At 39.6% G+C, this 14,252-nt stretch overlaps 1 protein-coding gene across 2 annotated transcripts in view; it reads left to right on the top strand.

The window, feature by feature from the left end:
- The window catches only part of adam9 (ADAM metallopeptidase domain 9), an 82,870-nt gene that overhangs the window by 31,036 nt on the left and 37,582 nt on the right, over positions 1–14,252 (top strand). For both annotated transcript variants that reach the window (XM_034199316.1, XM_034199314.1), the window contains exons 3-4: positions 10,068–10,126; positions 13,524–13,602. In XM_034199316.1, the coding sequence (XP_034055207.1) occupies positions 10,068–10,126; positions 13,524–13,602 (138 nt within the window). The remainder of the gene's footprint in view (positions 1–10,067; positions 10,127–13,523; positions 13,603–14,252) is intronic.

The following is a 14,252-nucleotide window of genomic DNA, read 5'->3' as shown; positions in this document are numbered from 1 at the left end:
AGGCAGAGCTCCTCATTCCTGACGTGAGAGATATTTAAATCTGTATCAGTCTGTATCAAATCCGTTGCAGCCCCTTTTTTAGAGATTTGGGTATGGAGGAAAATAGAGAGGGTTGTGTTTTCTGACACTTGGTGAGTTCCCTGACACACCGGGGACACATATTCATGTTTGAAAGACGTACAAAAGTGCATTTTGCATGATAGGTCCCCTTTAAGCAAAACTGTTTGTACTAACTGTTAAATCACTTTACACAACACAATGAAACACTGTTTAAAGGTATTTTTAATAATTGTTGATAAGTTGTTTGAGTAATAAATATTATTATAACGCAAGAAAAACACAAACAAAACCAAATAAATATTAACAGCAAATAAAATGGAGGCTAGAAGCCTAAAAGGCTACTCCACTTTTGATTAATAATAATTAACTGCGGTCACAGAAGTGCGCGCCGTGATGAGCCGGTCGTCCCGGCGTCAAGCAGACGCGCGAGTCCTCCGAAATGAGCCGTTTGTCATTTCTATAATTTTTCGCGTCCCAGACTCCCAGGTCCTCCGGCAGCGACCCGGAAACGGATGCCGGCGCGCCGTCTCGAAGGAAAACAAATTTCTCTAAAGGCTTGTCGAGGATCGATTATTGAGGAGGCTGTCTGGAGGAGCCGTAACCGAGGATACACTGATTTAGAGGAGAGAGGAGTCTCTCTGGAGGAGCTATAACCGAGGGTACAAAGATGTAGAGGAGAGAGGAGTCTCTCTGGAGGAGCTATAACCGAGGGTACACTGATTTATTCTCCGGAGTCGATTTCAGCCAACAGTGATGTTTAAAAGAGGCGTGACGCATGGCTGGACTTATGTCAACGAAGCACAGCTCTACAACTATTTGTTGTACAATGTGTAGGTGTGGGTGTGTGTGTGAGAGAGTTGATGTGCCGGGCATGACAGGCGGGTCTCAGTAGACATATAAATGGTCAAAAAAGGTACATTCTCCGTTAGCCTACGAGCTCCACGTTCAAGCGATCGACTATTCCTTCGCAAAGTAGCATCACTTTGGATATGCGCTGAAATTGTCCTGGATTGGAATTTTTCAGATGATATCCCTAGGATGAATTGGCAAAAATGTGCTTAAAATGCATGAAAAACGCACATTTAAAAAATGGCCGACTTCCTGGGGGGCGAGGCTAATGGAAAGCAATTTGAAATATGTGTGTAATCATAATAGCAATGTGTATACAGCGTTTCGTGAATATCGGAAAAACTATATGCGAGTAGTTTGGAGTAATTTGCGACATGTAAATCGTCAAAAATGGTGTATTCGCTGTTAGCTTACGACCTCCACGATTGATTTATCAAAAATGTGCTCCGCAATTTAGCATCATATTGGATAGGGGCTGAACTTGTCCTGCATTGGAATTTTCCGATCATTCCCCTTGGAGGAGTTCGCAAAAATGTGCTTAAAATGCATGAAAAACGCACATTCTTGAAAATGGCCGACTTCCTTGGGGGCGGGGCTAATGGAAGGCAATTTGAAATATGTCCGCAATTCCATGAGGAATGTCTGTGCCAAAATGTGTGAAGTTCTGAGAAACTATATGTGACTACCACACAATAGGGGGCGCTAGTGAGCAGTTTTTTTGAGAAACTACGTTTTTTTTACATTCTCGAAAAGGAAGCTCATTTTATGCTATCGCAATTTTAAAAAAAATGTATAGTCCACGACCACATTCTGCATTTGTTGCGACACTTTACATCTCAGTTCGTATTCACCCCCAGAGTATGTGTAATACAAATATATATATATTCGTCCATCCGTTCTTGAGTTATAAATTGGTGGTGTTTTTGGCGCCAGTCCAAAATGAAAATGCTTTGGTGTGCCTATTCCCCAAGACAGACTGAACCTATAGAGTGGCGAAGTCCCTCCCCTTCCGGGAGTCCTCCATGGGACCTTATTTCGGAAAAATCATTTATTGAAGTCAATGGAGAGAGAAAGATTATCTTTTGATCCAGTTTGAATTTTGCAACGAATTACACATATGATGTTTGTCAATTTAAAAGATCATTTTGCAAGTCAAAAAAATTAAAATGTGTCGTAAAACTGTGAAGTAACACATTTGTTTGTGTGAAGCGCTCAATGAACTACAACTCTGGTCTTGCATACATCACCAACACCAAGATGGCCGTCACGTTAGCACATTTCACCTCTTTCTTTCAGAATGAAGTGAAAAGTATTAAAAGAGGTGAAAATCACTACAAGTCTGGCCATGTTGAGAACTGTACATACACAAAAGGGGAGTTAGTCGGTTCCGTAAGAGCCAGCATGCGGGACCGGCTGTACAAGGTTTCAGTGAGTAACACAAGTGTAACGTTAATGTACACGACTCTGGGATTTGCGTTTAACAACACCATAACTAAGATGCCAGTGCTTTTTACCTGCCTTCTTGCTACCGTTGGAGTAATAGTAAATTCTTGGTTTACCCTATTTTAATGAGAAAATACGAAAGCGTGTGTACCAGTAAATCACTTACCTCCTCAAATATACATCTTCAACATTACATATCTAAGAAGGGTTTTAAGAAATGATGTATTAACCATATGCTGGTTGAAGTGGAACAATGTAGTACTGTACTGAGTAATAAGTACTGATTCAGCTGTATAAAGATGAGCTCAGTTGTTGTTGGACTACCTTAAAACCCAGAAACACCCAGTAACACACTCTGGTGGAATGTCAGAGTGAGTGACGCCTTGTAAAAGTATATCGTGGGTGTGTGTGTGTGTGTGTATTCAGCCCGCAGCTATGTTTCTTTCTGATGTGATGTACATGCCACCTGAACAGTTCAGTCTTTAAACACACCTAATCTTTTATCTGTAACTGCTTATGTAGCATTTATTAGCAGTCCATGAACACTTTATATACTGTTTATAATACAATATAGTATAGTTGGAAGCAAACATTTCAAGGATATGGGGGCCACATACAGAAAAACAGACGAAGGACTGGGCCCCCCACTAGAGGTGAGGTATTGAGGTATATTTAAGTTAAGTTATAAATGAGCAAAATCAATCAAATGTGTGTTAAAATGCTTGATATCACAGCTCTCCATAGGGTTTCATTTATTCTGTTACAAAAAGTGTTGGCAGCTCATCCCTTAAAACAGAAGTGTCAGATTGCTTTTAATAAGGGGAAATGGGAGGGGTATATTTCAAGCTTGTTATGCAAATAAGTTTGCTAGAAAATGTTTTAAACTTTAATGGACTGAATTTATGTGAAAAGTGGGCTTACCGACACATGAATACTGCTGTGTAATATATATTGTAACATATATTTAAGAAGAACATTATAAGTCGAGCGCAAGTTTCAGGTGTGGGCCATATTCCATTATACTTAAGTCTTAGCAGAGGGCCAATTAAAAATGGACCCAGGGCCACAGATGGCCCCTGGGCTGTAGTTTGGACATCCCTGCTTCAAATGGTGTCTGTCATCATGGAAACATGTGCTTAAGGCCCCATTTACACGAGGACGAAACGGGTACGTTTGCATTTACGCACCGAATTCGTTTTCAAAAAAGTCCCCGGAGCATGGTTGCCATGGTTGTCCTTCTGTTTATTCTCCGCGGTGGACGGCATGTGCTCCTGCTGTAAGTCTCTCCGGTAGTCCACCAGCAGATGAAAAACACCCACCTCTCCGTCTCTTCCAAGGGACGAGGGAACCATGCGGCAGAGTTTCCGTTAAAAAAAAATATCGCCGGTCAACATGTCCGTTAAAGTTTAAATCTTCCGGACAAAATTTGAAAAGTGTCGGTGTTATGGAAATCTTTAGACCTAGTCAATACTGTGGAGATACACAAGTCAGAAATATCAAACAATAAATGGTGAAACAGACAGAGTTGTCTTTCGGGTTATTTATTTGAGGCCTCAAAGACACAGGTCTCACAGAACACAGAGTATCCTTAGAGAGTGCGCGCAGAGTAGAAAATGCATACAGGTTATATAGGATTTTGGTCAGTTCAACAACATCCCGTCACTCATTAGGAGGGGCCCTGGCAGGAGAGATAAGCTTTCCAAAGGAACTGAAACTGTCAATCACTAATAGATCGAACCAGGGGCCTGTTCAGCAAGAGGGAAGTGAGGAAACTTGTCAGCAACAGATGGAGGGCTAAGAAATGGGGAACTTGATTATAAGACGGGGAAACTAAACAGGAACTTGCCCATTGCCCTGCGCTTGGTACCCAGCCCCCTCATCAAGTTCAGACCTTAGATGACCTTAAATGTCACTTTCCAGGGAGGCAAAGGACATGAACTAAAACACATCACCCAGACCTTATTTCGACATTTTTAAAGGTCATGAGTGTCAATACATCATTACAGACACTGTTGGAAAATGCTGACAGAGGTTATAAGCTGAAATACATTATTATAGGAACTGCTGAAAGTGCTAACAGAGGTTACAAGCAAAACACATCATTCTAGGAACTGCAATTGATGTGTCCATGTAAGGTAAAATATAAAGTCTGCACTATAAGAAACCTTAAACTACATATATACAAAGTTTGCCATTACATCGGTCAGAGGTCTTCTTTGTTATTTATTGAGCTTTAAAACAAATTGATAACTAATCTATATAATAATATAAGAATAATAAACAGAGCCTCTCTTTTCCTCCCCCTCTTCTGAGAGCCCAGCAGCTGATCTCTGAGCAGGAGACGTGGGGAGAGGGAGGCGGGGTTATTTCATCGTTATCAGAAAATGATCGTATAGGGCGTACACACGGAGCCGTTTGACCCCCCAGAGCGTTCCGTTTGCAGATCTATCCACCTTGGGACCCGTTATCGGCCTGTTCAGCAAGAGGGAAGTGAGGAAACTTGTCAGCAACAGATGGAGGGCTAAGAAATGGGGAACTTGATTATAAGACGGGGAAACTAAACAGGAACTTGCCCATTGCCCTGCGCTTGGTACCCAGCCCCCTCATCAAGTTCAGACCTTAGATGACCTTAAATGTCACTTTCCAGGGAGGCAAAGGACATGAACTAAAACACATCACCCAGACCTTATTTCGACATTTTTAAAGGTCATGAGTGTCAATACATCATTACAGACACTGTTGGAAAATGCTGACAGAGGTTATAAGCTGAAATACATTATTATAGGAACTGCTGAAAGTGCTAACAGAGGTTACAAGCAAAACACATCATTCTAGGAACTGCAATTGATGTGTCCATGTAAGGTAAAATATAAAGTCTGCACTATAAGAAACCTTAAACTACATATATACAAAGTTTGCCATTACATCGGTCAGAGGTCTTCTTTGTTATTTATTGAGCTTTAAAACAAATTGATAACTAATCTATATAATAATATAAGAATAATAAACAGAGCCTCTCTTTTCCTCCCCCTCTTCTGAGAGCCCAGCAGCTGATCTCTGAGCAGGAGACGTGGGGAGAGGGAGGCGGGGTTATTTCATCGTTATCAGAAAATGATCGTATAGGGCGTACACACGGAGCCGTTTGACCCCCCAGAGCGTTCCGTTTGCAGATCTATCCACCTTGGGACCCGTTATCGTTTCCGGGGTCCGTTTACGCGTTTACGCGTCGGCCTTGTGTGAACAAACGGGCTATACGCGAGAGAAAAGTAGCAGATACAACCTGTTTTGTCCTCGTGTAAATGGCACCTAAGACATCTACTGTAGCAGTGAGGTTTCAGACTTTTACCAGCTGTTTATATTTCTGTCTGACTGTGGACAGATGTTGTCACCGTGTGTTGCAAAAGTGCGAGATGCAAATCTTTACAGATGGTTATTTGGGATCAAAACAAAGGTTGAGTTTGAAGCTGGCAGTGGTCTGGGCAAGGGAACTGAAGTAGAGGAATATGAAATGGAAAAGAAACTATCCCCATTATATTCAACACTTATTAGTACCACACTCCACATATCATTTGAGGCACTCCACACACTACTTTTTTTCCACTCCCTCAGCATCCAAAACAATAGGTTAAATATCGTTTAAGTTAAAATCTCCTTCAGACTGGAGTAATTTGCCACTTTACTTCTTTTCAAATGTTTAAAAACACTTTGTTTTTGCTGTTAACTGTACATACTATTGATGAATTCATAAGTAAGAAGCTCTGTTTATTTTATTTTTGTAATGCTAGGTAAATGTAATTGTTCATGGCCTCTCTGTGGTCATATAGTGGCTATGTATAAATGTGTATCTTACATTTTTGTGTTGTGATTGTAGTGTCTGTGGTTGTATTGTGACGTGATTTTCTTTTGTTTGTTTTTGTTTTCTTGTTGCTGTTTGTACGATTAATCTCAAGGCGTTTATCCTAAATTAATATATGTCAGTTAATCAAAGTGCATGAAAACATCCTTTACAGACAGATTTTAAACTGTTTACGGTATTATTATTATTATACATTCAGATTTACTTTCTGCGCTGTTGATCCAACACAACCACACAACACTCATTGCATCAGTTAATGCCGTCAGCATGTTGGTATCTGTAAAGGCCCGGACACACCAAGCCGATTTCGGCCGTCGATGGGCGTCAGGCCAACGATGAGCGTCGACACGCCCTACTCAGATTGGTGTGTCCTGCACCGTTGTGTCTTTTCAGCCGTGCCGACAACCCACCGATTCAACATGTCGAATCGGTGGGCAGTCGTCGGCAACATAAATCACTCTGATTGGCTGTTCAGCTAGCGAATCAGTGCATGAGAAGCGAAACGGAAGTGAGGGACCCAAACAAACTATGAAGAAGGCAAATCTGAGATTTCATTTAACTCCAGCTCTCGACACAGGTTCGGGAAAGCCCCGTGAGCTTCTCGCTGTAGAGGGAAAATGGAACGCACACGCTATTTGTTGTTTGTTTATATCACGCAGTCTGTTCTTCTTCTCTCGGTTATCACGCAGTCTGTCTTCAGGTTGTTGCCTCTTTTGAATGACAAATACACACTACCGCCGCCTGCTGGTAAAGAGAGTTATTGCCACTCACGCATGCGCAGTTCGTACGTGCTACTTGGCCGTCGGCTGAAGTCTTTGTGGTGTGTTCCAGTGCGACACATGGCCAAGACGCAGAGGAGAGGAGACTGTTAGTGCTATTAAAAGCATACCTGAATGTCAACATTGGATATGAATGTTTTTTAGTTATTGTGGTAATTTTAAAATAGAAGGTTGTGTCTTAATAAGCTTCAGACTCCTATATATTCCTGATTTTAGGAAAAACAAGTAGAGTTAAAAGTAACATTAGGCTATGTGTTTTGCTATATTTAGGTAATCTGAAACTGGAAAATATGCAAAACCAAGATATCTCTTTTAAGTCTTTGACAACAACCATGAAGGCAATCACAATGAATGAATGTTTTTAGCCAAACCTCCGTGTCAAGCTAATTTGTGTAGCATGTAATAGGTGTGTAAATATACTTACTCGTAATATACCAAACATACTTTTGATTATGCTAGGCTAACAGTTTCCCCATGCATACCATATTTGTGCTAAGCTAAACATGTCCTGGAAATGTTCATGGTTTTGTTTTTCACATGATATCTCAATGTTGTGCAGTCCCCTATTACAACATTGTTTAAATAAAAAAGTTTGGCATGTGGTTATAATGAAAAACATTTCTTGCTATAAGGAGATATGTTGATTGATTGTGTAGTTTTATGATATACAAAAAGATAAAGCTACATTTAAACCCTGAACAATTTGGTGTGGTGTAAAAGCAATAAAAATATGCCATAGTAACATTAAAGATATGACTTCAGTTGAACATGAAAAAAGATATTGTTTAAAGCAGAAACATAACGAGAAACCTGGGAAATCTCTGTTGACATGGGGAGTGTTGGACGAATCCTCCTACTCTTGCTTTGCCTTGTCCTCTGTTGACCTTTAAACCCCGCTGTGTGTAGAGCACAGAGGAGCTGCAGTTGGCAGCTGGATGATGTAGTCCACTGCTGACTTACTGTCCTCATTCACCTTAAACACTGTGTGTGTGTGTGTGTGTGTGTGTGTGTGTGTGTGTGTGTGTGTGTGTGTGTGTGTGTGTGTGTGTGTGTGTGTGTGTGTGTGTGTGTGTGTGTGTGTGTGTGTGTGTGTGTGTGTGTGTGTGTGTGTGTGTGTGTGTGTGTGTGTGTGTGTGTGTGTGTGTGTGTGTGTGTGTGTGTGTGTGTGTGTGTGTGTGTGTGTCACCACAGCAGTAATCAAATACCTGCTGGTAGTTCCTGCACACAAACACTCGTGCAGGCACACACACTCACAGAGTAGCAGAAATCTAGGAGGTGAGTCAGAGGCTCAGGTGACCTTGGAGTTTAGTTTTTCCCTAGTTTTTTGGACTTTAGCTGGCATAAAGAAAAAAACGTAAAGGCAGTATGAGTAAGATTTGACAAAGGCCGATGTAAGAAAAGACGTTCGAAGTTGGCACCTGGCAACCTCAGATCATTCTTGTCTTCTGTTATTTGATACCTTTATCCAACATAACTTACAATAAGTACATTTAACCATGAAGAAACAAACTCAAAAGCATGAATTATCCAGGTACATTTCTTATCTATAAACCAAACCAGATTAAGTGCGACTGCATTAGCTTCACTTAAATCCAAATCATTTTTAAGTGCTACGTACATAAGAGATCTTTTTGAAATACATTTTTGTAGCAAAGATGCAGTGGATACAGGTGAGTTTTCAGTCCACAATGGTATGTGTGTAGACTCTCTGCTGTCCTGATATGAATGGGGAGATCATTCCACCATTTTGGAACCAGGATATCAAACAGATGTGCTTCTGTTGAGTGGTACCTGGGCTCAGACCCGGCGCCAGAACAAATCTGAAGGGAGGGCATATGATTTTCATGGGAGGGCACACAAAACCGTCACGTGCTGCGGGCACAATATATATCAAACAGCAAGGCCAACAGCAGTGCGTAAAGACGCACACTTATCGCAAATACATACACAAATAAAGGGCAACATAGAAACTACTTTTGAAACATTGTGTGCGTGGCAGCACAGACACTGGTAAATCACGAGCAAGGCACACTGGTTAAGGATGGCAGCTTCCTCATCGTTGCACTCGGGAGAGAAATAGAGACGGACACGATGAACTGTTTAGCCCGCCTTGGGCATGGTTTATTTTCCTATGCACTGCAGGTGCATCCTTTCACTCAGCCGAGCTAACTTAGAACATTATTTTGGCCAACTCTGCATCTTTGTACTGCAGCATATACTCAAACAGCGATAGGAAGAGCCCACTGCCTGACTCGGACATGCTGTGGAGTGAATCGTGGTCACATCTGAGAGGGAGTTGGTTGACGGCTAAAAAAGCTATAATATCAACGACAGCTGACACGTAATAACGGTTCCGTGCCAGCTGATCTGCACCAAAGTACTCATTTCCTTATTTGTTTCCTTGCGTATCTCTCTCTCTCTCCACGAACTCTCACATGAAATGTGTTCTTTTGATGCAGCATGTATTATCAGTCTGTAATGCGTGTTTCCAGTCGCAAAAACCTTTGACAGTAAAAGCCGCATCAGATTTGACATAGCCTGCAATTTTTTGTTTTAGTTACTATCTGACATCAGATACATCGTAGCATAAAAGTTCACAGTTTATTTATAATTAAAAAAAATAAAAACATTTTTTTTTTTTTAAATGTTATAAATAATAAAAAACGTGTATATTGGGGAGGGCAGGAATGTCAAATGGGAGGGCCTGGCCCTCCCTGTCCCTCCCACGGCGCCGGGCATGCCTGGGCTCCATTCACAGTAAAGAAGTCTTGGAAGCTTTGTCTGTGCCATACCTACAGAGGTTGACGCACAGAAACGCCCCCAACACAGAATAATAAAGGAAGAAAAAACCCCCGCAGGCTGCAGGGTCTCTGAAATACCCCCTCACACTTCTTGTGGGTCAAAGTGTAGATTGAGGGGGATTATAGGTTTTTAGGACAATCCTGCTCATTTAACCTTTAACCGTGTTAATTGATGGATTTTAGTATTTGTGCATTGATTTTACCACAGAAAAAATGCTTTTGGAAATATGCATTTGTATCACTAGGTGTAACTAATACATATTTTCTTTCCCTCTCCAGGTCTCCTATGTCATCGGTGTAGGTGGAAACGATCATGTTGTTCATCTCGAGAGGAATGAGTAAGTGATGTAGTGATGTACTCTAGTACTTATGTGTCTCATGTATCATTGTTACTGCAAAACTGATCAGTATCTAACAGATTCTTCAACTTCAAATAAGTATTATGACAAAATAGTCTTGACCCAACCTCATCTAACTAGCCTTTCCAAAAACTTTAAACTGAATCCCAGATTAATGAAGTACTTGGAATATGACAGATATATACAGTAATGAAGTATTTATTTATGTCTTGTAACAAAATATTGGACGCACATGCATAATTAGAACACAAAATATCATTGAAATTCTTAAAAAAGGAATAGGAATGAATGTAGTGCGTCTAACATTGTGTATGTTCTTTAATTAATCTAATCTAAGTGTGAACAACGACACTTTATTATATAGTCTGATGACATCACATCAGACACCTCACAACGGCCAATCAGATACATCAGACAATGAAAGTAGAAACACAACTGATAATATTTATTTTAGTTTTTGATTTTGATTGAAAAATGCGTAAATGAACATCACCATCTTATTTGTTGTAATTCTAGAGAGAATGTGATTTTAGTTGAGTTTCGTACTTGCCTTTTTTTCTAATTTTTCTTATTATCAAGGACTGTCTTTATCACAAATATAGTTGGATATAAACAAAATTGATTCCATAAACACTTACATGTAGCCTACATATAAATAAATAATATGTGAAAAGTGTTAAGTTAAACATAAAAAAAATAAAATTATATTAAAAAGTACAAATGAGTAAGTTCACAATATAGAGAGGCGAAGTCCCGCCCATCTACTTCCGACCCATGGGCCTTATTTCAGAAAAATTATATATTGAAGTCAATGGAGAGAGAAAACGTATCTTTCGATCCCGTTTGAATTCATTGTGCCATGAATTACACATATGATGTTTATCAATCTTAAAAAATAATTTCCATGTCAAAAAAGTCAGTTTGTCTTAAAACTGTTGAAATATAAGACTATGAAAAATACGCAACTAGAAAGACTACAAATCCCGGTCCCGCATGCTGGCTCTTACGGAACCGACTAACTCCCCTTGTGTGTGTGTACAGCTCTCAACATGCCCAGACTTGTAGTGATTTTCACCTCTTTTAATACTTTCTGCCTCATTCTGAAAGAAAAAAGTGAAATGTGCCAACGTGACGGCCGTCTTGGTGTGTGGTGCGAGACGGGAGATGTAGTTCATTGAGTGGTTTCACAAAAAAAGTTACTTCACAGTTTTACGACACATTTTTATTTTTTTGACTTGCAAGATTATCTTTTAAATTGACAAACATCATATGTGTAATTCGTGGCACAATTCAAACGGGATCGAAAGATAATCTTTCTCTCTCCATTGACTTCAATACATACTTTTTCCAAAATAAGGTCCCATGGAGGTCCCCGGAAAGGGAGGGACTTCGCCTCTATGGGATCAGGAGTACAAAACAACAATTCATTATCAATAACGATATAGCACTTTTTTCCCCCCCAATGTCAAATGATGTTCATCATCAGTTTGGATCCTAACTGTGTGGACAGAAGAAGACGGTGCTCTCTGATATTGTTAAATCTGCTTTCTGTTTATATCAACATGACTAATTGTCAGCGTCCCTCAGCGCTCCTCTCTCTCACTATCTCACTGTTGTGAACAAAGTGTGATAAACTCCAGAGTCTGAATCAGGAAGCTGCGCGATAAAAGTCTCCTTACGTTCATCCGAAGGTCCAATGTCTGCAGCAATAAGCCAACTGAGGCTGGATCAAATCCATTTAGAGTTTTCTGTTTTTTAAAAAATAATAGATACATCAATATGTAAAGAAAAAACAGCATGCAAGGTGACCAACAATAACAAGGCGATAGAAGTACAAATATATTAACATGATTACCATGTTTCCAACCATTTTCAAGCATCAAGATTGGTAAATAGTTTTTTTTAATAGAGTGTCAAACCACGTTGTTACAGTACAATAAACGTCAATGTTTTTAATCATATAAATGTACCTTAATTAATTGGACATTTGGACTTAAAGTCAGAACAAATAAGCTGAGCTATTGTTAGCGGTAGCTCGGCGAGCAGCCCCTCTACCCAGTGCAGTCAAAAACACAGATTCTTTTAACTTTAACAGCTTTGTTGAGTGTTTCAAAAAAGAAAAACGACTCACTTTGTCCATTCGTCTATGCAGATTAGGAAATGTCTTGGGACAGTGATCACCAATCTTTAAAAAAAAAAAGAAAGATATCTCGACCTTGGGGAAAGGCAAGATGTACTTATCGAAGCATTGAAGGAAAAATACAAGCCAGACTGCCCTTCCAAAAATAATGCATTATATTTAGGCACATTTTTGTTGAATTACATGAAATCCATCGGTTAAACTTTCTATTTGTTGCATCCAAGAACACAATGTTACTAGCATATAATATAAGCTGTATTGATGAATTGTACGACATACCTTAATTTCTAAGTTATCTTCCTTTATCTCACTTCAATTCAATGCATCTGCATTGGCATGATCATATCAAAAACACAGTATTGCCAAAGCACATTGTACAAGGTGGTACCTCAGTAAAACTACCATGTTAACACTGTTATATGCTTTAAAATAAAGGAAGGAACTCAATTGATGGATTTGCTTTGCTACGCTGAAAAGAAAAACAATGGCTGAGTCAAGAGAAACAGAGAGGGAATGGTTTGTAATATCAAACATTAATAAGGAATAATGCATTTCTGTATGCTTTTTCCTATTCTTTTTCGGGAGGTACGGGGAAAGTCTCAAAGCTCTACCAATGATAGACTGTATAGTCCGTAGACTGTTAGACTGGTTGGTCACTATTGCCTTTGGATAATTCAGCTCCCAGTAAAACAAAATAAACATCAGAGGAACTCTACACACACAGTCAAATCTTACACTTGCAGGGGGGTTTTCAGTGACAAAGAGCTAACTTTAGATTTGTTGTGAAGTTACTTTATGGCAGTTTATTAATGCTTTTGCCATAATTGGTGTTAAATTAAAAAAAGCTTCCTCACATTATTTCTCAAATGTTGATGAAGACAGTTTGTGTCAACAAAGAGAAAAACAGCCTCATGTTAATTAACCCTATTTAGAACTGCTTCAATAAAGAGAGCAATGAATTATCAAGCAATGTTGCCATGGAATTCCTTTTAAAGATTTGGAATGTTTAAAATGTTAAGATTGGCTACTTCATTCCTTGAGTGAAAAAATACAATCATATTCTCGTTTGTTTTTGTCGAAAACATGTGAGATTGTTGTGCAGAGATAACTTCCTAATCATCTTTTATTTATAATAAGACCAGAGGAACCACTGATATGAATATGCATATGTTGTTATAATAGAGACAATATTTGTAAATGAATGGAGATCAAAACACATGCTCTTTTTGTTTTCAGACTGCTGCTTCCCGCAGACTTCACTGTGGTCACCTACAGTCAGAACGGATCACTCATCACATCCAGACCTCCTGTACAGGTAACACACTAGTACTCACTCACTCACTCACTCACTCACTCACTCACTCACTCACTCACTCACTCACTCACTCACTCACTCACTCACTCACTCACTCACTCACTCACTGAATGAAATGTCGATGCAGAAATGTAATAATCTGAGATTCTCACCGCTAACATCTAAGCACCTGTGAAGTGATAGGACCTTTTTGATGCGTCCAATCAGCTGACATCAGAGAAGTATGAGTCAGCAGAGTCATGCTGAAAAGTTCCAGAGAGCCAACTAGCCATTAAGATTGTTGGCTAGTTTATTCTTTGTAAATCCACTGTGAATCAATGTTAGCATTTAATTAACATTTACTCTGCTATTCATAACTGTGATCGTCCTTCATTAAAAAGCCACTATTTTCATCAATCCACCTTGAAAAAGATTCTCTATAAAGCGACTGCAGCTGTCAAATTCATATTTCGCCGGATGAAGACCCCACGGGTGACGCTCTGATGCTTTGTTTTATACGCATGATTTATACTTGATAACTAATAACTGATGCTCTTATAGTGCATCATTCAACTATTTACCACACAGAAAGTGAATGTTCATGTATCGTATATGCCTCAGATCTCACTTTGTCTCCAAAAGCCTGGGTTATTTGGGGTTGTTTCTAATTT

This window comes from Gymnodraco acuticeps, unplaced genomic scaffold (genome assembly GCF_902827175.1).
Source record: "Gymnodraco acuticeps unplaced genomic scaffold, fGymAcu1.1, whole genome shotgun sequence".
NCBI classification, from domain to species: domain Eukaryota; kingdom Metazoa; phylum Chordata; class Actinopteri; order Perciformes; family Bathydraconidae; genus Gymnodraco; species Gymnodraco acuticeps.
This window is presented reverse-complemented; position numbering and strand designations above follow the sequence as displayed.